The 27,018-nt window shown below is 38.0% G+C and overlaps 2 protein-coding genes and 1 pseudogene across 3 annotated transcripts; 2 read left to right on the forward strand and 1 right to left on the reverse strand.

The window, feature by feature from the left end:
* Positions 1–12: 12 nt before the first annotated feature.
* Positions 13–8,959, forward strand: LOC140951623 (ethanolamine-phosphate cytidylyltransferase-like). The gene is made up of 3 exons (XM_073400914.1): positions 13–993; positions 3,107–3,261; positions 6,398–8,959. The coding sequence occupies exons 1-3, from the start codon at positions 109–111 to the stop codon at positions 6,519–6,521; spliced, it is 1,164 nt and encodes a 387-aa protein (XP_073257015.1). The 5' UTR covers positions 13–108; the 3' UTR covers positions 6,522–8,959.
* Positions 8,960–10,206: 1,247 nt separating this feature from the next.
* Positions 10,207–11,443, forward strand: LOC140951624 (uncharacterized). Of its 2 annotated transcripts, none has more exons than XM_073400915.1 (3): positions 10,207–10,362; positions 10,454–10,611; positions 11,071–11,443. In XM_073400915.1, exons 1-3 carry the CDS (start codon positions 10,294–10,296, stop codon positions 11,228–11,230), a joined length of 387 nt encoding a protein of 128 aa, XP_073257016.1. In that variant the 5' UTR covers positions 10,207–10,293; the 3' UTR covers positions 11,231–11,443. The 2 variants fall into 2 exon arrangements, with proteins under 2 accessions (XP_073257016.1, XP_073257018.1); XM_073400917.1 differs by having other exon boundaries at positions 10,215–10,362; positions 10,487–10,611.
* A 10,939-nt stretch (positions 11,444–22,382) lies between these two features.
* LOC140952020 (cytochrome P450 3A24-like) overlaps positions 22,383–27,018 on the reverse strand; it is a 22,397-nt pseudogene continuing 17,761 nt past the window's right edge.

Raw genomic sequence — 27,018 nt, forward strand, 5'->3', positions numbered from 1 at the left:
GTTTGACTGTGACACGTCCTTAACCCCATTCATCTCTTTCATCTGTCTGTCTTTCGCAATTCTTCGGTAACAGTTTCTATTTTGCTTCGTAGGAAACTAAGATCCAAAATGGAGAACGATGAGATCAATCACTCTCCACAAAAGCGTCGTAAACAGACCCGTGTTTGGACGGATGGATGCTTTGATATGGTCCATTTCGGTCACGCGAACGCCCTGCGCCAAGCCAAAGCCATGGGCGATGTTCTTGTTGTGGGTGTTCACTCCGATGAGGAAATTAAACGGCACAAAGGCCCTCCAGTTTTTAACGAGCAAGAACGATTCAAAATGTGCAAAGCGATCAAGTGGGTCGATGAAGTTGTTATGGACGCGCCGTACGTGACGACCATCGAAACTCTTGACAAATACAACTGTGATTTTTGCGTTCATGGAGATGACATCACGTTGACTGCTGATGGTAGAGACACATATGAGATGGTGAAAGTAGCTGGGCGATACAAAGAATGTAAACGTACAGCCGGAGTGTCCACCACAAACCTTGTGGGTAGAATGCTTCTGATGACTAAGGAACATTTTGATAGGTGTCCATCGCCTATTACAAATATGAACCCAGACCAAGTGAGTGGGGCCAGTTCTGATCCAACTGCTAAGAGCCCCTGGACTTGTGTGTCCCACTTTCTTCCAACCTCCCAGAGGATTGTCCAATTTTCAGATGGAAAGGAACCCAAGCCTGGTGACAGAATAGCATATGCCGCAGGTGCCTTTGATCTTTTCCATGTGGGCTTGCTGGATTTTCTCGACGCAGCAAAAAAAGAAGGAGACTATCTTATAGTTGGTCTTCATACAGATCCAGTTGTTAATCGTTACAAGGGAAGCAACTTTCCAATCATGAGTTTGCATCAAAGGGTTCTTAGTGTACTGGCTTGCCGTTATGTTGACCAGGTCATTATCGGTGCACCATATAAAGTTACCAATGAGTTGTTGGAGCAATTTAAGGTATGGCAGTATGCATTTGTTTAGAACCTTTTAAATCTCGTTATTCACTAGACCCTATGTTATTTAATAAACAGTCGAAGCTCTCATAAGCAACCACCTCGGAAATTCAAAAAAGTGGTCATAACTATAGCTTGTCGATTAAGAGAATGAGCTCTTGTAAGTGACTGTAAAACAATAGAGGGTGGTTGCTTACGAGAGCTTTAGAAACTTATTAATAATTCATAATGAAAAAACAAAAGAAATTAAGACGAAATCCACTACAAAATTAAGTAATTATAATATTCAGTGGACAAAAACCTTGTACCAGAATAATTTAAAGGATATTGCACCTTTTTTTTTACATTTTTCAAGGGCTAGATATGTAATTAGTCATCTGTAATAAATTTCCCGAACAAGTCATGTTTTGACCTTTTCGGATGCAAATTTCTAATGATTTTCGTAGTCTGGTATCTCTCGTCTTCATGACAGCTTTTTTTCAATACATAAAAGAACATGTTATAAGCTTGAATGCACTTGTATATTTTGTCACATTACCCCAACACTCCCTTGCAGCAATTTAAACGGAGCTGTACACATTTTTCTAGGTAAACCTGAAATGTGGATGAACTCGTCCACTTCCATGAGAAATAATACTTATTTACTGATTTTGCAGGCAAACTGTGCAACCATTTGATGCGAAAAATGTGATAACAGCTGACTAGCTCTGACTATTAAATTTGTCTTTTTGCAAGAAAGCCTGTCAAAAGTGTTGACCAATCAGAACATGTTTTCAAAACAAAACCAAATGAGCATGTTTCATCGAGGTTGACAATGGGCCTTTAAAAGCAAGGGTTTTTTTTTCTAAAAAGAAAATGTTACAGAAAATTGTGCTGAATTTACTATGAACTCCAAATGACTTGGATCCATGGCCTGTTTGAAACATTGAGCTTGCTGTGCTACACGACAGTAGCACAACTTGGTTTCAAATGTCTTGCTACTGCTATGCCAAACTCAATTCATGAATAGTGATTAAAAATATGTTAGTCAAGGATACCTTTTAAAAGTACACCAAACCGCTCTTTTAATTTAAAATTTTGTTGTCTTTATCAGCTTTTTCATTAGACTGAGTTAATTATGATGTCTGAAACCAATTCATGCAACAGTCATGCTGAAGTCAAGCCAGCTTAGAATGGCAGTATAATGACTTGTGAAACAGGCCTTACTGCAACAGCTACCAACAGTTTAGTATTCACATAATTTGAACTTTTGGCTTACTGTCGGTAAAAATGCAATCAACCATACTTTGTTGCTTTGAATAGGCATTTCTTGGTCTTGCAAAAACTATCGTTGATTCACTTCTGTTTTTTGGTCTAGGTTTTGTTCTGTGTCCTTCAAATATTTTGTATTATGTTATGTCATTTGGTGATTTCACCGATCCACTATACCAAGAAACTACCCTTTGAATGAGGTTATGCTAGGATTTCAATCTTCAGTTGAAAAGTGGACTTTGATTCTAACAATGCAATCCATTTTTAACTAGTGTATTGGGACTGTCATTAAGGGCCAGGAGCTGGGGATTTGCCCTCACTACCATGAGCATGACCCTGGCTACTTTGAGAGGAAACAAGAGGAGAATACTTGTTTTCAGTTTTGTTTCATTGTCATTCTGCCATATAAGTTAAATAAATGCATAAAATTAAAAAAGAGATGAGGCATTAGGGAGCCCAAGGAAGCCAATAAAGCGTACAAATAGGACCACCTTTAAAAATTTTATTACCTAATTAATGATGGAAAGAGAAAGGAAAAAAGGGAGGGAGTAAAAGAAAGAGAAAATGGTGGGAGGGAGGGGGGTGATTAATCGAGGGAGGGCTATTATTCAAGGAAATACGGTAATTGACCAATCAGGTCAGTAACCAGACTTAAATACTATCAACTGACGAGATACAACTCACCTTGGCTATGAAGACGATTACTGCGCAGGTTGTCAAAGTGTTATTCACTGTTTACAACAGCCTTATTCAGGACTACAAAAACCAAAACAGTCATGTTTGACTTACTTAATGATGTTCTATGTTAGCTGAAGTGACTTATAGTCAAGTGAAGTAATCTATAATTTTTTTCTTTTTCTGTTTAGGTTGATGTGGTCCTCCATGGGGAAACCAGAGTTATGCCTGATGAAGATGGTACAGATCCATATGAAATTCCAAAGAAAAAAGGCATTTTCAAGGTTGTTCCTAGTGGTAACTGTCTAACAACTCATGACATTGTTGAGAGGATCATTAAAAACAGGTGTGTTCAACAGCTAGATATAATTAAATAAACATAATCCTCTCGGAGGACATGAGCTTACTGGCAATGAATAGTCTGTATGAAAAAAAGGGCAATGTTGGGTTCCAATAGTCCGAAGCGTAAACGTTTAACACTGCTGTGTACTATAAGGACAATTTTTTTCCAAAGAGAAAATTAAATTATTTAATGGTTTGTTCCACTCAGTGTACCTTGTTTTTTCAACACATTTTTTTCTATTGCCAACGTGTTTACTGTGTATTATCTGTGGAAAATGTATGTAACGAAACATCCCGACAAGTGACAATGGACCAAATGTCCATCAAAAACCACGTGCTTGCAAAACAAAATCGTTCTTCAAGGCAGTCACGTTGAGTAGTGACTTCTTAAATTCCACATGTACTGTAGCCCATAAGTTTGGTTCTGTGGCCACAGGCAAAGTTAAACTTCTACAGATATGGTTCTGGGACTGTTGTAATTTCTGGCCAAGATTAAGCATGCAAATGTTGTAACAAAATTACCAGATTAAAGATGAAATTTTAAGAATACTAGTGTTTTGAATTTATGCAAATTTGTGACATTTTAATGGAATGGTTACATACTAAAGTTGACAGTTTCGTGCTTGCATTTTCTCACATTGTGATTTTCAATGTTTAATACTACAGATGATTTAAAAAAATATTGATTACTAGTATAACTCAATCAAAACTTAAAGCAATAAATGAATCACAGAATGGATAGAAATAGCAAAGAAATTAAACTGGCTAAATTCAATTTGATAATTATCATAAGAAAGCATGTTTCTTGTAATAATATGTTATTTGAAAGGCCATTTCTCACGAAAGCAAACACCTTATGTTTTTGGAAAAAAGTATAACAAAGAAATATTACAGTGAGAGAGATTATTTGAAACATTTGGACTAGTAACCAAAGGTCATAGGTTCAACTCCTACTCAGATTCTTTCTTCTGTGCTGTCTGTCTCACTGATTGAAAAATCATCTTTCTCACGTATTTACCAGGCTCAAAATTCACCACAACATCTCTATCATTGCATGTAAGCACGTGTATCAACCTTCTATGTTATAGTCTGTAGTCGTAGCAGTTTGCAGGATGTTTGTCGCATGAACCTAGTTTAGTGACTTCAGCTCCCATGAGTCATCTATAGCTTAGTGGTACATTATCTGGACTAGAAGCCAGAAGGTCATAGGTTTCAACTTCTATTGGGAGTACTCAGATTCTTTTTTCCGAGCCGTCTGTATCACTGACTGAAATATTATCTTTCTCATGTATTCACCAGGCTCAAATTTCACCACCACATCTCTATTATTGCATGTAAGCACGTGTCGACATTCTGTACTAGCCCTTGCACTTTGTAAGATGTTGGTCATATGAACTTAGTTTAGTGGCCTTAGCTCCCACAAGTCTCCTATAGCTTAACGGTAGAGTATCCGGACTAGAAGCTGGAAGGTCATAGGTTTGACTCATATTTGGATTACTTGGATTTTTCTTCTGGGCTATCTGTATCACTGACAGAAAAATCATCTTTCTCATTTATTCACCAGGAGGCTCATAAAAATTACATTATGTATAAATTTACATGTGCATGTAGCATACGTTTGTCAGTCTGCCCTAATTTTTTTAACCCTTTAAGCCCCCATATCCACATACAAATTCTTCAAACTGATCTCCATACATTCCCTTAAAGAATGAGTTGAGAGAATTTGAGAATAGATCAAAGCATTTTCTCTTAGGTGATCATTTTCGTAATTCTCATAACGTAATCTCTTGACAATGTATGGATATCGTTAGGAGAATATTGATGTTGGTCACTATTGGGACTTAAAGGGTTAAGGTCTTTCTCCATAATTCCCCCTGGACCTGCCACTGATTTATGTAGGAGAATCAAAATTGTTGTGGGTTATTATAACCTAAGAAAATAGAAAACAGTACATTTTTGCATTTTTTAATTTATTTATTGAAGGACAGAAATGTGAAAAAATACAGAGCCATAACTATTATTACAAAGGCAAGACTTAATAATAGTCATTTTTTCCCATATGTACGTGGTAAATGCCTCAGCCACATATTTTTAAACTTACATTCAAGAAATTTTTTAACAAGACATCGTCCTTGTTTCTCTGCATTTCTGAAAGATAAAGGGAACTGTTGATGCAGTTCGGAAATACAGAGAAGAGTGCTTATCTTGGTTTGCCATCTTATACTTTAGGACTCAATACTTTGGCCTTTCAAAGAAAACATAAACAGACAGAAAGCCATTCAACAATTTTGTTAGCTTAGTTGCTAGCAGCTAATGCAAAAGATATTTCCCCCTTTTATGTGGAGTTGTGTAAAGTGAGGTCTTTCACAAATTCAGCAAAATTTACCAGAGGTCATCAGTCAACCACCACTCGCTAATTTGAAGCCGCCTAATAGACCCTTCCATGGTTATTCAACTTTTGACTTGGTCCAGTCAGCAAAAATCTGTCAACACAGTTAACAAGAACACCTTAAAATTAGTAAAAATGCCAAGTTTAAATGTGATTTGTTGAAAACTAACAACAATATACAGTAGTTCCGCAAAGTCACCATATTTTACGTATGTTTGTATGGTGGGGGTCAAGTTCGTGACCCCCACCATTAGCCCTTTCACTGCCAGAGTGTTTGATGGAGTTTTCTAAGGTGACTCTAACTTTTGAGTCTGTGGACGAAATCCTATGATGTGACCATTCAAATGAAAGCTCTCTGCCTGTACTTACACATGGTGCTAATTTTGTTTTTCAAAATTTTACGAAATGAAATTTGGAAATCTGGTTGAAATTTGCCTTTGGCTACATTTGGCAGTGAAAGGGTTGAAACATCTGTAAAATTTTGAGACTTGCCATATTTTGGAGCAATATCTTCGCTTACCCTTAATGTATCACCTTTTAGAAAACTTGGTAAGTTTGCTAATTTTAAGGCACTCTTTCTTGCAGTATAAATGAATGTTTGATAACTGGTCTTTATCAAAACATGAAAATAAAACCATGCTAGAGTCTATTCTAGTTGTTTTGTGGTTTACCTCACCTTAAATATTGTAGAGATTTCTTTCATTTGGATCTGTAGTAAGTTAAAACTATTGCATTTTTTTGTGCCTTTTAGAATGACATTTGAAGAAAGAAACAAGAAAAAGGAGAAAAAGGAGGCAGATGTTTTTGCAGAAATGCAGAGAAGAAAGTCTCAAAGCCAAGAGAGAAAAGCTCTCGAAGAAAAGGAGAACAATTAAGTCAACTCGACATTTTTGCTCCTTAGGACAGGATCTTTTGAGGGAATTCTCTACTAGCTAGTCCCTTGGCTTATAGAGCTGAATCTTGACTTTGTCATAATTATAATACATGTATCTTCTAGAAGCAGACTATTCATAATAGGATCTGTTTGCTTCCTATAGTGTTTCCCATGTAGTTATATGTGGTTCAAATAATTTTGGTGCGTGACAAACGCAGACAGCAGACCTTCTCTTACAGATTTCCTATCCCTAAAACAAGCCTTTAGAAGATTTAAGGGTTAGGGATAGGGAATCTGTTAGATTTTTTCACAACAATGTTTATCTTGTTTACATGCTAGTCTGAAAGTCTGCAGTCTGCGTTTGACACACATCAAGTTCAAATCAGGGGAAGGGGTGTTAGGTGGCCATTTTTGGCCTGAGCTGACTAAGATAAATAATTATTAATTAAGTTATAACTGCAGCTAAAATTTGTCAGGCTCTTTTCTTGTGACTCAAAAAAAAATGGCCACCTGAAAGAGTTTATGAGTGCTGATTGTGACCAATCACAATGAAGACGAGGATACACAAGCAGGCCATATAACCACATAACTGGATCAGTTTGGGTTTCTGGGAAACTGCCATGCCCTTCTCCTAAACTAAAATTTTGCCCTGAGTGAGAAGTAAGTATTAATGTTGGCTTAGGGGAGGGTAGGTGGGCAGTTTCCCAGAAACCTAAAGTGATCCAAACTTATTACCATTGCTGCTTCCAGCTTAGTTTTACCTGCCTTGTTGGCTTTTTCCTTGCAGCATTATAGCACTCCAGAAACATTTCTGGTGTTTTCATTTTTTAAAATAGTATTTTAGATAATTACATGTTGAGGATAATAATATTATTGTTGTTCATGTGGTATTTATGGGTAACTTTAGTGCAGTTCCTTAAAAGAAATTGCAGCAGGGTCTTTCAGGGAATGACCAATTCTTAATTCATTATATCTAGTTTTGTCCAGTATTTGTTTACCAGTCCTGGTAGTTAAAGCGCTGTATAGGACAATTCACCTGATAAATTACTATCCAGCGGATTAGTCCTGTGAAACTAATTGTTTTATTCGTTGGATTAAGATTTTAGTTAACAACCTTGTCTTTCATTTATTTTGTATAATTTGTGAGTTATTAATATTTGTCCATTTAGTTGTTATCATGTTCATTGGAAAACTTAATTCACTAGTAGATATTAATCCAATATATTTGAATGAGCCTGAACAGGATGTGAAAAATTTCGCAGCTTGAAGAGGAAGTTTTGGCCTTGTTGATAACAGCCTCTAAGATCTGCATAATTTTTCACATCGTAGGAAAGCTGTTTTATTATCCATTGAAAATATGAAATTTTCTAAGTTTTTAACAAGCTTTCTTCCCCAGAGACTTTCTTCAAAACATTGGCCTGTTCCTTGGCACGGATTCAGGATTAAAAAAGATGTTTTTTCTTGCAGCTATTCCTCAAGGTAGATTACATCCGTCTAGGAATAATTATTTTTGGTGTATTTTCTTCACTTTTAGTCAGAAATTTAGCTTTTTTTCTTTGGTAGCTGTGAACTGTTTCAACACTAGTTTGAGTTCACTTGTCCATAGATAGCTAGGCTGCCACTCTACAGACTGAAAACAAGGTTATTATTTTATATCGGGGCAATTTAAGCCATCGTACAGTGGTGGTTATTGTCTACATCTTCCAAAGATAGACCGGGCTACATTTAGCTGGTTATGAAGAATTAGCCAGGGATTGGAGCCAAGCAGAAAAGGTAAAAAATTTCGAGCGAGTAATATTTATCGAAGATGTTTTACATTTTTTAACAGTCTTTCATTATATAATGATTGACTTTTCTTAGTCATTATTAAATGCTTAGAACAATGTGACTGTTTTATTCTGCTTTTTACTTTAAACGTAGCTTGCATTTCAGAGGGAGTCTGTGGCTACTCTAAGGGCGCTTTCCATTTGTCAGAACTGACCGGCCAGAAACTTGCCGTCGTAATGGGAATTTCATTTTTTATCAAAACTATACAGCCAGACCAGTCAAATCCTAAATAGTGTGCAGGAAGGAGATAGTTTTTCAGCAAAACCCTTGGAAAAGCCGTTTTCATTGTCAAATTAACTGGTCTGGCAATGGTCCGGCCGGCCAGTTCTGACAAATGGAAAGCGCCCTAAGACTACATTCAAAAAGAAAATATTAGATTACAGTGGAACCTTGGATAACTTGAATTCGCTGTTAACTCGAACAAAATTTCCTTACCCTTGATCAAAATTTCATTGACATTTACCCCAATAACTCAAATTTCCCGCTAACTCAAACTGTTTTTCGTTTCCCTTAAGAGTTCAAGTTAACGGGGCTCTACTGTAGTTATAAAATTTTCATGCAATGCTACATATTTGTAATGTTCTTGATTTTAAATAAAGGAATTTTACTCAATTTTGATTGTTTATGTTGTACTTGGGTATTGAGTTCTGCTACTCATAAATTTCTTGGACAGACTGGCTTACAGTGTCCAAAACTGTAATCAGATGGTTGCCAATCCCCTTAAACTGAGGGGTGATTAACAGGATTACAAGCCTTGTCATTAGTAGGTTTTATTGTGCGAGTCACTTTGATGTTGTGTCTTGCTGATTTTTCTATCTGTTTAACGAAAATTCTGCTCAAGGCCTTACCTGATGGACAAATTAAAAAGTTAATTTTTGAACCCATGGCTTACATGAAACAATTCCCTGTTAGGGAGTGTAAGCAAGTACTGCTAAACCTCTTTTCAGTAGTCACCCTCGAGGAAGAAACATGTAGCCACCTACGATAGGATCTTTTTACGGTAATCTACTAACAGTCAGCAAAGACTATCTTTACTGGCCACTAAATAGAAGTTGATTGGTCAATAGAGGATTGACTGATCAGGAGTTAACTCCCTGCCAGATCTGCTTCTGTCTAGCACATGCTTTGATTCCAATGAGAAGTTGCTCATCACCTTGCCGTACAGATGTCAGGTTTTTGTACTAATATTTTGTTTATTCATAATGATTAATTATCATGTCTACCCTGAGGTTGACAAAACACACTTCACCTTTTTGGGCCTCCTTCTATGCACCCTTTCAATTATATCAAGTTAAATTTCTGACCTAATACATGCAAATTTATTACAAGTAATTCAGGGTTTAAATGAATTACTGGATTCAACACACTTTTTGTTAAAGAATGATATGAATGTAAGCAACCTTGTTGCCACAGGCTTTCTCTCTCCTTCTAGCTCATCAAAAAGGCAGAGATATAAGGACCTTGGGAACATTGTTGGGCTAGACAGAGCCTAAGTACACCATATATCTTTGCTTTGTGTGGACAGGTATTTGATACAGGGAATAAATCAGCCTGTTTAGTTAACAGAGGAAGTGGGGGGGAGGTATCAGTTTCATGTCCTGCATCATCAGGTAGTCTAAATACAGGATCACCCTGTGTGTGGATGAGGGCACAGGGGATAATCCAAGGGAATGAAGGTAGGTTACTGAAAAGGTTTACAAGCAAGCCCTCTTATTTTGGGAGGAAATGTAGTTTGTTTGGAGGTGAGAGAAGAATACCTTTCCTAGCCAGTTTGAGTTCTTGCTACTTTCAAGAGACCATAATTTTTAAGAGGATTTTCCCCGAATTTCCAAGGAAGTATGTTTATCAGAAAACCGCGGACATTAAGAAAGAGACTGGGACGAGAAAACCTCATACTACAGTTGTACTAAGTACTATTCTAGCTGTAAGTACCCTGTTGACTGAAGATGAATTTCACGATTTTTACAGACCCCAGTCCACCACAAGCCAGTCTTAAAGTGGCCGAACATCACGAGGTATTCTCAAACACTAAAAATTTTTAAGTGTTGAGCTACAGTCAAGTATAAAGGCACTAAACCTTTCAGTATTTTTTGTTAATGTCGACAGGGCGTTGTGACCTCTTCTTCTTCACCCATTCAGGCACCGCTTCCTCTGGCAACTTGGTCGACGACAAAGACACCTTTGAACGAAGGAAGATTGTATAAAACGGACGGGAAACGAAGAGCTCGAAACGTGGAGAGCAGTCGAAAATACCGCAAAAGAAGGTAAGTCTTACTTGGTCATTGATGTGATGGAAATGAACAAGGCTGATTTCGCTAGTAGATAGCAGGTGTGGTCCACTACTGAAAAAAAAATTTAACAGAGAAAAATGCACTAAAAATCTGAAAATTATCTCGTTGCTTTCTGCGAAAACCTAAAAAGCCGCTAAGTGTTTTTTTTAGCTTCAAGTTTTGCGATCGATTTCGTAAGAGGGGCACACGTCATTTTCCATGTTTTCAGGAGTCACCTTCGAACTTTTTAAAAAGTAATTCACGAAGAAATATATCACAATGTATTCCAAACTGTGAACGTCGTTGATATAGAATAAACTATAGAATAAATTTCCCTTGGAAATTGGCGAAAACTAATATTTGCCGCTAAAGTGGAATGAAATTGACTTGAGATTATTATAGCTTTATTTAGCTTATTTACTACGTGTTAATCGATTCTATATTTTTTAACAGAAGGGAACGTTTTCAAAGTCTTGAGCACGCCAACAAGCGACTGCAGGAACAAGTCGATGATGTGGAGAGACAATTACAGCAGCTGAACTATGTGTTTAGTATGTTTGTACAGCATGCAGAATGCTGTGAGCAGTGCTGTAATATCAGGATTGGCGAGTAAACACGGATCTGTTTCTTTTATACTATCGAGTTGAGAAGTTCCATTGAAAATATTTAGCTTCATTGTTTGTCGAATGTTGTTCCTTTGGATATTAGCTACAGTCTAAGAAATAGACATTATTTAACGACATCGCGATTTGAAGGAAATGAGCCTTCGTTTGGTCCAAATTTGTAAAGAAACCATTTCTTAAATAAAACTTTCGTATAACGTGCAGCAAGTGTCTCTATTAGATGAAGGGGGTTGGATGGGTGGAAAACTCTAAATTATATCCCTCAGTTCAGCCCGCCCCCCCCAACGTAGTGGCCGCAGACCGTATTTCTCCTCAGAAATCGTAGAGCGCAATACAAATACAACTTACAATGGCTGAGTGAAGCTTAAAATCACCCACGTACAGTCGAGTCCTCGACTAACCCTACCCCACCCCACTCTTCACTCAGTTAACTGGCTGAGGGGAAAAAATTAAGTCGCGAAACTTTTTTTAAACTGAGATGCACGTAGACGTTCGCCTTTTCTCGCCAAAGTTAGTACCTGAAAAAAATGTTGTTTTCTCTTCCGAATTGTGTAATACTCAGCCTCCTTTACCATCCCTCCCTAAAAAAAATCCTATCGGGGATGGGGAAGAATGGAATTTAGTAACTTGCCAAGACTCTTTTATAAAAAGCAATGTTAAAAGAGGAAGCAGCGAGTTGTTTTGAAGTTTAATTGACCCTCAAAGCTTAGAAACTGAATTATCCGTTTAACATAAGTCATAACTGGCCGCTATGTTTGCTCGAAATTTAATTTTTAATGTTTTGCAGAAGACGCCAGCGAAATGTACATAAGTTTTTTTTTAGTGCGTGCATTTGAAACAACTCATTAAGCCTCTATTGTTTTTAAAACACGATAATCCTTGAGAAAAAATCTCCATCCTAGTTCCTTAGAGCAAAAATGATCCACGGTCTTTCAGCAGTCTTTTCAAAAACATTTGCGGGTAGTTTGTATTAGGTGAACGCGGTGTTTCTTTTACAAAACCGTGGCCTAAAAGCTTTTATCCTTGTTTGTTAACTGATTGACATCTGTCAAAAAACGACTCAAGAAACCAGTCAAAATTGAGCAAACTAATCACGTGGTTGCCTTCGCGCCTAGCTCAAACTTTTTTCCGAGAGCTTCTTGCCACTCGGATAAAAAAAGTGTGAAGAAACGACATGTTACGAAAACTTGCGAGCATAAGGGAGAGAAAGCGGGCTTTATAGCTTGTTTTGTCCACCAGTTTAATTTCTGGAGGAAGGAAAATCCTAAGAAAAAACCTAAAGACCACTCAAGAAGATTTTTAAAAGAAAGAAAATTCTTAAAAGGTTAGTGACTTAACTTTGCAAAGTTCTTGTTAAGTTGCAATCCAAAGGGAAACGTGTGACAAGAAACCCATTATTTCGTCGCACAATGAAGTTGTTTTTTCACATTTTAGAAATTTACCGAACACAATAGTTGTTAAATGAATTTTAATTGTTTTCTTTTCAGAAATTTTCAGTGGAAGCGAAAGAATTGTAAATAAGACAAGTATGCTCATTTATAACCACCCGACTGCGCGCGTGGCGGGAAAGTAAGAGGTAAGACTTGTTTACCTATTTTTCATTACAAAAACATCATATTCCTCTTAGCTTTGTGCTCAAATAATTCGAAGAAACTATTTAACATTTACTTAGCGGTATTTTGAAGACGACGAGGCAAACATAAAGTAGTTAAAAACACTTCAAAACATAAGTACCATTTGGCGTTTTTCCTCACTGTGCAAAAAAGTCAGTTTATATCAAACCAGTTATTTAACACCAAAGCATAAAACGTTTATCAGAAGAAAATACTTGAATTTAGTTTTGTTTGTTGAAAGAAATTATATGGAAAAATGGAAAGTGAGCTAATGTTTTAACCTTAATTTTTTCTCGCCTGAAATTTTCAAGCAACTATTTACATACATCAAAGTTTTAAGCGTGGTTAAGCGGCGCCGTTTCGTTAAAAGTTGCCGCTCCCGGTGACATTTTCTTTAAACTCCTTTTGCTACAAGAACAGCTATATTACGAGGAAAATGAATATTTTACACAGTGGTCAAAATTTATTTACTTTCATTTTTGGCCTGTTTGGTATAAAACACGGAAACAAAGCAATTGCACGGCGAGAAATTTTAGTACTGCATTTTCATAAACAAAAGCAGCCGCAACATTCATTTACCGAAAGCTTGACGAGTCGTCAAATATTACAGTTTTCTCAATTAATGAAAAGGAGGCAAAGAAAGAGAACAATGTTTTTATGCGAAAATTCACCTTTCCCTTTGCCCAACTTGCCTTCAATTAGGTCAACTTTTCTTCGGCTCCTTTTTAGCTTTTATTTAAATCCTGCATAAATATCAGTGGATACCTATCCCACAAATAGTTTATAAACAATAGCTTGGGTTCGAGGGTTGTTTATTTAGTTAGCAGCATTAAATCATTGGAACAAATATGTATAGAGAGATGAGCAGGTTGTGTGAAACAGAAAATATGAAGGTGTTATTACGCGCCAGTAAATTATCGATTTTCGTAAAACTGTTTTGGCTTGAACATTGAAATTATTTCCTAAAAATATTTTTTCGGGTTATATTTCGCCTTTTCTTTACTGAGCATATATGAGGCTGACTTGACAGGAAAGCAACTGAAGTTCCCTCTTAAATCGGCAATTTTATATACTTTGACAAGTTTACTCTTTTATTGACCTTTTATTGACTACATTCAATTTTAATAATTTTTATTATTTTATTAACATTTTTTACACGGCCCCATAAGCTACATTAGCTTTAAAACCCACGGTGTTTAAATAAAAGATGTTGTTGTTCTTAGTTCCGATTGATGTTCTAGATGATAACCTATTCCTCGTTTTTAAATTGAGGGCATGTTTCTTGGTTACGTAGACCAAAGTTATGGTAACTGAAAACTTCCACCAGGCAATATATTTTGTCTTTCTGATTTAAATCAGTTTTCAATTATTTGCTTTCAAATTCAATAACATGTACAGAAGACCCAATGTCAAATTTCTACGGAGAACGTGCGTAAGGTGTCTCAAAAATGATGATGCTATTAACCCATGGCCTCAAAAAATTTCGCCGAAAGACACGCTTTGATCTGGCGAGGAATTTTCTGCTCACTACCTGGCTTTCAAGAGCTAAAACCTACCACAAAGCCGTTTACAAGTCGAACACTCCACGGCTTTCTGATCCAAATGAAAATACTAGGTTGCAAAGTTCAGGCATGCGCAGAAAGCAAAATTTCGAGATAGTTTTTGGGTTTAAAAGTGACACAGCAGTCTTGACTTTTCTTTTCGCTTTAGCTAATCCCCCCCTTGTTTCGCTTTTCTTGTCTCTTTTTTCGTTTCTTTGATGGGCATTAAAGAGGCTTCATTTGGATAAAAAACACTTTTGGGAAAGCTTTTGTGGTCTTCAGATTACATGAAAGGAAATATAGTTTTAAACTCTATATCTTTTTATTAATTTATTCTTTTTGTTCATCCCTCATACTTTGTAGTCAAAAAGACAAAATTCATTTCGGTTAGCACTTTTATGAAATAATGGACATGTTCCAATATTTTTTATTTACTTTCAGACCTGATCTTCACTCTGACGTGACAATTAACTGCACTAATGACTTACCAGCATCAGCTACTGAAGAAACCCTCCGCAAACATCGTCACTGGATAATCAAGTCCTTCACTGACATTCAGTACCACAACCATTATAAGGCTATCATCCGCATCAGATGTTTCTTTTGCAGTATTTTGTTTAGTTACAGCAGGACAGTTCAGTTCCAATGTACCGCGGAGGAACTCCCCAGAAAAGAAGCTTGTGTCAGTTTCAGGTTAGTACAATTGGTTTCTCATTTGTTGTTATACATAAACAAGCTGGCACTTTCTTAGCCCGTTGGAAAAAATAATACACCAAAATAACTCGCAGGAGCTGTTTCTTAACACAATTTTTTGTATTGGCTTTGTTCACAGATGATTCACTTCGTCCCTTCCTAACACCATGATTGTCTACTTCTAAGCGATAGTATGGTTAATGAACACGCAACCAACGACAGCCGAAGGGCCACTGCAAACGAGCTTCTCAACCATCGAATCAGCTTCGTTCAGCCAAACAAGACAACACTACTGGTCAGTCAAATGGGAAGGGCAGTGGGTGGCTAATAATTAATAAAAGCGCTGGTTGAACCTTACAAATCATACACTCCACACACGTTCGGCCTCAAGTCCGTCCGCGGACTTCTTGTTCTTCTTCTTAGTTTAAGTGTAGTTAATTACTAACCGGGAAACCCAAGGTGCGGTAAGGGCCTCCCCTCTCCCTTTTTCATTTCCATTGGGTTCCTTTGCAGGTTATCCGATCAGCGACTCCATCGATTGATGTCTTAACGACTTTTCTGCGACTTTCTTTTTATCTTCAGTCGTTTTGGATAATCTTCGTCTCGGCCGTCATCAACATCGCGGTCTTCTTCAACGCATAATCTACGCCGCCTAGTTGCGCCAAATTCAATTAATATGCTACACTTCACCTGTCAGTCTGAGCTCTGCGCAAGTGAAGCTTTCATTCGTAAGGTTCAACCAGATTTTACATCATTGAAATAATAATTCAGAAAACTAGAGACTAAAGACCATTCAACTGCTGTAGGGAGACCTTATTTGGCAACTGCCTGCAAGTTTAGTGGCTTCTCTAGTATATAATTACATACAGATAGCTAGTGTAGCCTCGCAAATTTGGTTGTGCTTTGACCTCTTTTAAACAGCTTTAGATAGAATTGCTTATCATTTGCCCTTATGAAAATAAAGCGTCTTGGTGAATTGCTCGCTGAAAAGTTACGAACATATCAAAAACGATCATATAGAACTAGGAAAATGTCCGCAGAAGAAAACAAAAAACAGGGGTCTTCATGCACTTAAAGCCAGTTTGCGAGAGTACATCAGTTATAGAGTACAAGCTCTACTTAGTCACACATTTTCTTTAGCGTGTGATCAGGCAGTTCTATATGTAAAGAGAACGCCTTGATCGCAGGTTACTAAAGGGAACTATGGGACAACGCACACACCCTAGCTAGATAATTTACGTATTGTAAGTAGTATTGTAGGTAGCCTTTCAGTTCATTTTACGACGGAGAGACCTCAAACGATCACGACAAAAGACAGGAGGAAGCTGGCAGTTAGATGCTAGAATAGCTGGGTAACAAGAGTGATTCTAGTTGCGCGCGTGGGGTGCGCGTGAGCGGGGAAGAGATCTCCAGCTCTCCCTCTTTCGTGTATCACATGCGCGCGAGAGTCCCGAACTCGAGTTTTCGTTCACTCTTGTGACTGCTTTGCTATAGTTAGGCATGTAGACGGGGCACTTTTCTCTGCGCTGTGGCATGGTTAACACTTAGACGATGGCGTTCGTTTTTTTGTTAATCTTACCTCGTGGAGTGAATGTTCTGTTATAGAAAGTCCTGCATTGCACCACGCAGGCGCTTAACGTCTGCAAATAGTAGACGCAGGTAGTTCTTCACGTCGACATACCCACCGGATCAGTTTGGTTCCTTTCGGCCGGCCGTCAACCTTTCTTGGCAGCTCGTAGTAAATTTAGAAATATAGGCTAGTCAGTTGCTTTGCTGGATGATAACTATCGACGGGAAAAAAAACATCAACCATGAAACGGACGAACGAACTCAGGTCATTGGCATTTCGAGATCGTTTGCTATTCCTGGCAACGAAATGTAAATCATGCTATAGGTATATAGCATATAGTAATATCTTTAAATTGAATACTGAGTTGTTTCAACTAATTTGACACTTTTTAGATTTTTCTAATAACCAACGCATCAATAAAATTGTCCTCATCGATAGAAAACAATTTGAATGGGGCCCACATTGGGGACACATATGAGCTCTTTAGCGGAAACTAGACAACTGCATCGAAAACATCTGATACCTAACTGCAGAGCTCGCCTTTTGGGTAATGAAGCCCGCTAAAGAATTGGCGCTGACCATGTTGTGTCAATATTAGTTGAAACTGCTCTTAATATAAAATAAGTTAATCGGCCGGCCGAAGCTTCGACGCATGGTGCATTCGTTATCCATCCCATGGTCTGCGCAACTGATGCACGCCCAAGTCGGCAACCCTCCATCTGGACAGATGCCGCAGGACATATCAAAAGGTAGAGCCGATTAAATTGGTGCAGCATTTTCTAATGCTGATTTATCACCGCAAGAGCTTCTATTGGAAAAGCGCAAATTAAGACATTCACGGTACAGCAATGATCAACTTTAAGATTCTAGATTTTGCCGGCAATTGCCTTGTCTGTCAAATTTGAAAGGCCATCTAAACACAACAATTGCTGCGAATGACAGTTTATTAGCAAATGCTTCACCGAATTAATCGGCTCCAGAAAAACACTCTATCTTGGAACCAGGTGAGTGAAAATTGCTATTTTTTGTTAAGATCAGTTCGGCTATTGTTCGGTTCAAGATTCGGCTCTTCGTCTAGATTCGGCATTCGGTCTTATTATGGAAGGCTTGGTATCGACAAATTAATTCTCGATAGCAAGCCGTTGGTCATATTCCGCGTTTTATATCTGGGGGACCCTGGAGTGTTCATTCGAAGTGCAAGTTTCCAGGCACATGAACATTTCTCGGTTAACTACCCCGGATACAAAATTTTTTTCACGTAGGAGCGCGTTCTACATCCGGCTAGCTATTTTTAAAATTGTGTAATGGCAGCTTGAATTTAATAAAAACAAAAACGCTGTTGTCTCGTGTCTTTCTTTAAACTTAATTGCTGCGCGTTAAATACTTAACAGACTAACCATATTTTACTTTTCAGGGACATCTTTCGGCTACTAACGCGTTCTATTTCAGGACCATCTGCATTTCAGCTTTTTTTTTTCGTCGAAATCCTCAACGATGGCTTTAAAACAACATCACGCGCTTCAAATTTTGTAACTTTAAGAATCAATAAAGACCGACAAAATTGTGGCTTCGTCTCTCTTTCATTTAAACCTATACTCGTTAAAAACAACTCAATACTAACGGAAACATTTTATTTCAGGAACTTTTCCTGTTAGGTTTTTTCGTCGCCACATGTCGATGCTTCAATAAATTTTTAACAACAAGGCTTTCAAGATGATTTGGATGAAAATAGAACCCACTACTGAATAACGCAAAGACTTCCGCCAAGATGATTTTTAATAAAGATGACCGCATCAAGCAGCAACTCTTTCGCCTACCGTTGCTCAAACCGCAAGAGCACAAAAGTGAGACACACCCTTACGTGGCGCGCGCCTTCAAGATGCAAGAAAGAGGGCATTTTTTCCCCGCCTCCCATGAAGATTATCGCATGGTCTTATGATTGATTTGAAGTGATGCCAAGATCATCCTCTTTGATGTGCTGATAAACGACCGTCAAGATGATTTCGATAAAACTACTATCCCATTATTTTGTAAACTAGAAGATGACTTCAACTGGCGATTTTTCACCCAGCTTTTGGATCCGCCGTTAAAGTGATAGAGGCCTATCAAGACCATGTTGAGGCGCGCGCCTTCAAGATGCACTCAAGATGTCGTCTTTGCAGCAAAGTGAACATACCCGCGTGGTCCCAAGAGTTATAAAGGAGCCTCCCTGTCCCACCGAGGGTAACGTATGTTTATTTTTTTTTTCTTTGTCAATTCATTGAATTTCATTCCACGGTTTTATGAGCTACATTTTACTTCTTTATGATACTACACTTGCTTGAAGCGCTCTGTTTAGTTACAGAAGGGTGGTTGAGCTGTCAGTTACAACGGAGGACGTTCTGATTTGCTGCGATGGCAAGATGGACTCAACAGGTCACATTCCACTTTCTACATTCCAAACAAATCTTATTTTCTTTAACCTGACACAGGAGGTTTTTTGGAGAGAATTTTGGAGGCCGGGGATTCAAACCCCGAAAGCACGTTTGCTGTACGTCACCCCAACCCGCCCTTTGTTTCATGGAAATCAGGGGTTAAGGATGGAGAGGCTTTAAAAGGAGGGGGATTCAAACCCCTTCATTTATACTGCAAGATAAACCTCTGAATCTTGATCTTGTTTTAATAAGAGAGCAGAAAGAGGCTGAAACAACAAAACGAATCCTCTAAATAAGATTCAAAACCACAACCGTTCAGTAAATTCTACCTTGTTTACTAGAATACTGACCTCGAAAAAGTGGGATTCAAACTCACGATTATAGCCAGAAATTATACATAAGAGCTTAAAAGGCGTTAAAGATGGGATTCAAACCCATTTGCTTAAAAGAACAACACTTGGTTTTTGTTGCTTAGCTTAAGCGGAAATCATTCGCTGCTTCCACTTTCTATTAACCATCACATCAGATGTTTCTTTTGCAGTATTTTGTTTAGTTACAGCAGGACAGTTCAGTTCCAATGTACCGCGGAGGAACTCCCCAGAAAAGAAGCTTGTGTCAGTTTCAGGTTAGTACAATTGGTTTCTCATTTGTTGTTATACATAAACAAGCTGGCACTTTCTTAGCCCGTTGGAAAAAATAATACACCAAAATAACTCGCAGGAGCTGTTTCTTAACACAATTTTTTGTATTGGCTTTGTTCACAGATGATTCACTTCGTCCCTTCCTAACACCATGATTGTCTACTTCTAAGCGATAGTATGGTTAATGAACACGCAACCAACGACAGCCGAAGGGCCACTGCAAACGAGCTTCTCAACCATCGAATCAGCTTCGTTCAGCCAAACAAGACAACACTACTGGTCAGTCAAATGGGAAGGGCAGTGGGTGGCTAATAATTAATAAAAGCGCTGGTTGAACCTTACAAATCATACACTCCACACACGTTCGGCCTCAAGTCCGTCCGCGGACTTCTTGTTCTTCTTCTTAGTTTAAGTGTAGTTAATTACTAACCGGGAAACCCAAGGTGCGGTAAGGGCCTCCCCTCTCCCTTTTTCATTTCCATTGGGTTCCTTTGCAGGTTATCCGATCAGCGACTCCATCGATTGATGTCTTAACGACTTTTCTGCGACTTTCTTTTTATCTTCAGTCGTTTTGGATAATCTTCGTCTCGGCCGTCATCAACATCGCGGTCTTCTTCAACGCATAATCTACGCCGCCTAGTTGCGCCAAATTCAATTAATATGCTACACTTCACCTGTCAGTCTGAGCTCTGCGCAAGTGAAGCTTTCATTCGTAAGGTTCAACCAGATTTTACATCATTGAAATAATAATTCAGAAAACTAGAGACTAAAGACCATTCAACTGCTGTAGGGAGACCTTATTTGGCAACTGCCTGCAAGTTTAGTGGCTTCTCTAGTATATAATTACATACAGATAGCTAGTGTAGCCTCGCAAATTTGGTTGTGCTTTGACCTCTTTTAAACAGCTTTAGATAGAATTGCTTATCATTTGCCCTTATGAAAATAAAGCGTCTTGGTGAATTGCTCGCTGAAAAGTTACGAACATATCAAAAACGATCATATAGAACTAGGAAAATGTCCGCAGAAGAAAACAAAAAACAGGGGTCTTCATGCACTTAAAGCCAGTTTGCGAGAGTACATCAGTTATAGAGTACAAGCTCTACTTAGTCACACATTTTCTTTAGCGTGTGATCAGGCAGTTCTATATGTAAAGAGAACGCCTTGATCGCAGGTTACTAAAGGGAACTATGGGACAACGCACACACCCTAGCTAGATAATTTACGTATTGTAAGTAGTATTGTAGGTAGCCTTTCAGTTCATTTTACGACGGAGAGACCTCAAACGATCACGACAAAAGATAGGAGGAAGCTGGCAGTTAGATGCTAGAATAGCTGGGTAACAAGAGTGATTCTAGTTGCGCGCGTGGGGTGCGCGTGAGCGGGGAAGAGATCTCCAGCTCTCCCTCTTTCGTGTATCACATGCGCGCGAGAGTCCCGAACTCGAGTTTTCGTTCACTCTTGTGACTGCTTTGCTATAGTTAGGCATGTAGACGGGGCACTTTTCTCTGCGCTGTGGCATGGTTAACACTTAGACGATGGCGTTCGTTTTTTTGTTAATCTTACCTCGTGGAGTGAATGTCCTGTTATAGAAAGTCCTGCATTGCACCACGCAGGCGCTTAACGTCTGCAAATAGTAGACGCAGGTAGTTCTTCACGTCGACATACCCACCGGATCAGTTTGGTTCCTTTCGGCCGGCCGTCAACCTTTCTTGGCAGCTCGTAGTAAATTTAGAAATATAGGCTAGTCAGTTGCTTTGCTGGATGATAACTATCGACGGGAAAAAAAACATCAACCATGAAACGGACGAACGAACTCAGGTCATTGGCATTTCGAGATCGTTTGCTATTCCTGGCAACGAAATGTAAATCATGCTATAGGTATATAGCATATAGTAATATCTTTAAATTGAATACTGAGTTGTTTCAACTAATTTGACACTTTTTAGATTTTTCTAATAACCAACGCATCAATAAAATTGTCCTCATCGATAGAAAACAATTTGAATGGGGCCCACATTGGGGACACATATGAGCTCTTTAGCGGAAACTAGACAACTGCATCGAAAACATCTGATACCTAACTGCAGAGCTCGCCTTTTGGGTAATGAAGCCCGCTAAAGAATTGGCGCTGACCATGTTGTGTCAATATTAGTTGAAACTGCTCTTAATATAAAATAAGTTAATCGGCCGGCCGAAGCTTCGACGCATGGTGCATTCGTTATCCATCCCATGGTCTGCGCAACTGATGCACGCCCAAGTCGGCAACCCTCCATCTGGACAGATGCCGCAGGACATATCAAAAGGTAGAGCCGATTAAATTGGTGCAGCATTTTCTAATGCTGATTTATCACCGCAAGAGCTTCTATTGGAAAAGCGCAAATTAAGACATTCACGGTACAGCAATTATCAACTTTAAGATTCTAGATTTTGCCGGCAATTGCCTTGTCTGTCAAATTTGAAAGGCCATCTAAACACAACAATTGCTGCGAATGACAGTTTATTAGCAAATGCTTCACCGAATTAATCGGCTCCAGAAAAACACTCTATCTTGGAACCATCACATCAGATGTTTCTTTTGCAGTATTTTGTTTAGTTACAGCAGGACAGTTCAGTTGCCATGTACCGTAGAGGAACTCCCCATAAAAGAAGCTTGTGTCAGTTTCAGGTTAGTACAATTGGATTTATTATTGGTAGTTATACATAACAAAGTTGTATTTGCAATAAGACGATTCGCAAGACAGTTTTTCTCTTGCTATTTAACGAGTTTTAATGAAAGATCCGTTTGTAAGTGTCTTTGTTTAATGCTCCTTATGTCTTTGGAACAATCTTAACGTAAATTCCATTCCTGGGCGACATCGTAATTGGTGCCTCTAGTTGAAGGGGAACCTAAAATGTAAAAAGGAAAATGCAAATGAGAGGTCTGTTTGAACTTTTCATAAGGGTGGCTGCCGCCTTGAACACATGTATACACCCTACAAACAAACTGCACCAGGAAGTCTAAAATCTAACAGGCTTTGTGCCTTTTTCTGAAAAAAAAAAAGTTTACTCATTGCCAAGAAATGATTTGTTTTCAGTTCCATTTTGTTAGTGTTGATTGTTGTGCATTAACTTTGTTTATGATGACCGAGTTTTTCCGCAGTTGTATTAAAGTTGTACAGAGCCACAACATCTTTTCAAGGAACAAACATCCCTGGCCAGGCTGGGGAGGGGGGAGGGGTGACCCCTAGAAGTTGACAGTGTTAAAAGGAAGGTTTCTTAGGTTCTGGGGGATCCTGATAATCTGCTAAATGACAATCAGCTGTCGGAGATGGCTTAAGACCGCCATCAATGGAGGAAATTTGTGGTCGACTACTGCGCAGCCGAAGGATGATGATGATGATTAGGCCTGACTCGGTCGAGGATTGAATAGTTTTTAGAATTTTTTTAAAAAAAGTTTAGCGGTGAGGCCCTCAAAGGATAATGTCAACTACACACAGGACATTTTTCGATTTTCAAACCGTAAGTAGTACCAGTATATAAACATTACTATTTAATTCCTCTCATTTTAATTCAAACAAATGTTCCTTCCACATCCATGATAGGACACTGGTTTCAGATATATCTGACAATCATCTGAAAATTGGTATGCAAATAAAAATACCTTACAATGAAATTATTGTACATAATTATTATTTTTTTAAGTCCAGACTATACCTCAGTGTCTGCACTTCGCTGGAACCTAAACCTCTTAAGCAAGTACACCAATGCTATTTTTGCCTCCATGAGTGCAAATCGCATTCCAATACAAGATCGGGGTCCTGTTCCAAATGGAAGAAAGCAGTATGGGTTGCGCTTCTGCTTTGCTTCCTTTGAAAACCTGTAAAGGACAACAGGGTATATGGGTCTCAACAAATGTGATCTTAAGTTAGTGTTGTTCAACACCTGGTAAGGAATTACTCCTACGTTGTACAGGTTGAAACTAATCCTGAATTTAGGCTAATCATCTTTCTTACAATTTGCTAAAAAATAGCTTTAAGGGAACAACTTTCTAAGGTTGATACCTGGAGCTGACCTAAACGTGTCCAAGACAGATTACAGTATTTTTTTTAACTATAAAGGAACTTACCACAATTGTATCCTAGAATAAGCACCCAGGCATTTATTTAAAATTTCAGCTGAAAGGATGGACGCTTAATGAAAGGAGGGCGCTTAAAGAAGGGAGGGGAGTGTATTATGTTCTCTCTTAAACAAACTGTTACTTAATTGACGTGTTTCGTTTGTTAAAACAGTGCTTGATAATCAAGTGTACCATAGTTGTATACACTTAACGCACATTAAGGAACCTAGTCAGCATATGGATATAGAAATAATGGAGCTGAAATGAAACTATTCTCCTATACTGATTCTGTTGTAGTTGAAGCCTAAAACGTTATAAAATTAATAAGTAGCAATAGCTACTGGTTTTCCTTGTATCCCTAATAGTTAAAAAGAGTGAGGGCAGGGCAGAGGGAGGGGTGGCACTTATTTGATATCATGGCCTTGGGAGGGGGAAGCACCTATCAAAACATGGGCGCTTATTCGCAGAAAAAAGGTAATTGTTTTGGATCTCTCTTACCTTTCTGGATCAAATTTCTCAGGGTCAGGCCAATACTCTGGGTCCCGATGGATATGGTACACAGGAACAAGCACTATGGACCCCTTAACAAATTTCACACCATTTAATGTACAGCTTTCATTGCATGAACGACCAAACCTACATGACCAGAAGATGAAAGACAAGAGCATGCTGTAAATTTATAAACTCAGATACTATGGTTATCAAGGCCTTCTAATAGCATGGACTTTAATTTAATGAGAGCAGGTTTTTCAGCTGCACTTGTCAGCAATTCCTCTCAATGTACCAAAGTTTATTGAAAAATGGCAACTTAACTGTAAGAAGCTGCGAGAAGAGGTTGGGGGCTTGGTACCAAAGACAATGTTTAAATTTTGAATCCGCCATGATGTACACAATTAACGTCGTATTCATGGATCTTCGTATAATATGGCCATCGTGTCTGTGGTTTCGTTGACACTGAAACCTTTTCCTTTGCCCGCCTCCTCCCCAGCTCCTGCCTCTTTCTTGTACAGTGGTGATATTACTGTTGTTGCAGTTTCATTGCCCTCACCTTTGCAGGCAATACATGTTTAATGATAGTTTGTATTAATATTTTGACTTGGTATTCTGAGTTTAATAAACCGGCTAGGTGTTCTATGTTCACATAGCCATATTACTCCACCATGTGTTTTATATTGCCTTTGTAAACACAGTTCAGCACACATTTCATTTTGTCTAAGTTTGTTCTTTTGCTATTCTGCTGGGGAAATTGAAGCATAAAAGAATATATTTTAATAGACTGCCATTATGAAAGAAGTCTATACTGTACCTGGGGGCAGGGGGGTAAAGACGCAATGCTTCACAAATCACCATGTCCAGATATTCCAAATTTTGCACCACATTATAGTCAGGTGTTTCCTGTTGAAAATAATGTCATCCATAATTAACTTCCAAGCAATTAAATTAGCTATTTTAAGAGCAGCAAGTAACATTGGGTTCAACAACTCAAATCATAATTGGAATTCAATAGACAAACTGGATGCCTTAAATAACCTGGGTACAGATCATCCTTGTAAGCACATTGTGGGTTTGTGCTACAGAATACAAGGGTCCAGTTCCTGCGGCCACTTTTTATTGTGGTTCATTTTCACTGTTTTTCTCTTGCTATCAGCATTGTCAATGTCATTGTCATTACATCAAGTCAAATTTATTGTGTAATATACGCTTAGCTTTCTGTGAGAAAATTCACTAGCTACTTTGCAGGTATTACACATTAAAATAAGAAATTAAAAATGAATAGATAATTAGTAATGGTAACAGGACCGAGTGGAGTCCAATTCGGTAGGTTAAAGTTCGATTTGTTTAATCATGAGTATGATTACAATCTCAATTGGACGACACGAAGTTCTGTTACCAATTAATCATAACTTTAACAAAATTTGTGATATAAAGGCTCTTTTTTTAAATCAAAAAAGAAGAAATTCCAAGATTTTTTTGCTAGCAGTGAAAAAAAGCCATTTCAACATGCCATGATGGTACATAGCGTACTGTCCAATTACTTAGGCATAAAGCGTACTGTCCTATTAAATTTTCCTATTAAGGCTGAAATCAGGGCATTTGGTAGCCAATCAGATTTGAGAATTTTGTTATAGTTATGATTATAACTGAAATATATACAAAATAACTAATTAAAAAGATAAACTGTAAAAATTATTTACATAATACTAGAAAATTTCAGAAATAGGGATAAAGCTAAAACTTTTAACAATGCGACAGACTGGTAGTAGTAATTAAAACTAATATTGTAAACCTGAGAAGTCCAGTTTAATTTTCTGATACTATTTCTAAAAGTCTGAAAGATCATTAAAAGAACCTTGGTCTAAGTGAAATTTAGTATCAAATGTGAGATATTTTCTTGCATGTGGCTGGTTTTAACACAGGCAGTCTTTCATGGGAAAGATTATCTTAATACAATATGACTCATTGTAACTCTTATTATAATTTATGATTCATTCAAAATATTTCCCCGATTCTGAATGGCTAAAAGCACACGTTTAATTCACCATAACCAGTTACCGATGACCAAATTTGGAAGAATTTTGTGTTTCGCGAGGAAATGACGTCAAAAATGCAGCGTTCTTGCAGGTTAATGCACAGTCAACCAAGAAGACCTGGGGACAAGGTTGAGTTGTTTTGGTTGTGAACTTGAAAAATGGCGGACATTTCACTCGTTTCAGGAGTAAGAACTAGGCGAAAAAAATAGCTCAAAACATGGCAAGAAAAGCAAGAAAACAAATCGAAGGGCGACATCTGCTATTTGGAGAATATTTGTGGAGCTGAACAACCCCCAAAGTGCACTACAGAAGATGAACTTAACATCGATGGATCGATGGAGGTAAGCATGTTTTAGTCATGTTTTTAAACTAGGAATTATTTTGAATAAATAATAAAACAATTATTGAATTCGGCTTTCGTATCATATGAAGAATTAAGGAGATCTCGGAGGGTATTATCCGCCTCGGCCTACGGCCTGGATGGATAACACCCTCCTCGATCTCCATAATAATTGTATTATTATAGTCCCTTAGACTAGTTCCTTAGAGTATTTTAGTCTAATTTTACACACGATTCCTAGGAAGACCATGTAAAAATGATATGATTTCATAAGTAAAATTAATTAAGATTGATGATGATGATGATGATGATGATGATAATGATGATGAGGCAACACCC

This window comes from Porites lutea, chromosome 11, assembly GCF_958299795.1.
Source record: "Porites lutea chromosome 11, jaPorLute2.1, whole genome shotgun sequence".
Lineage (NCBI taxonomy): Eukaryota > Metazoa > Cnidaria > Anthozoa > Scleractinia > Poritidae > Porites > Porites lutea.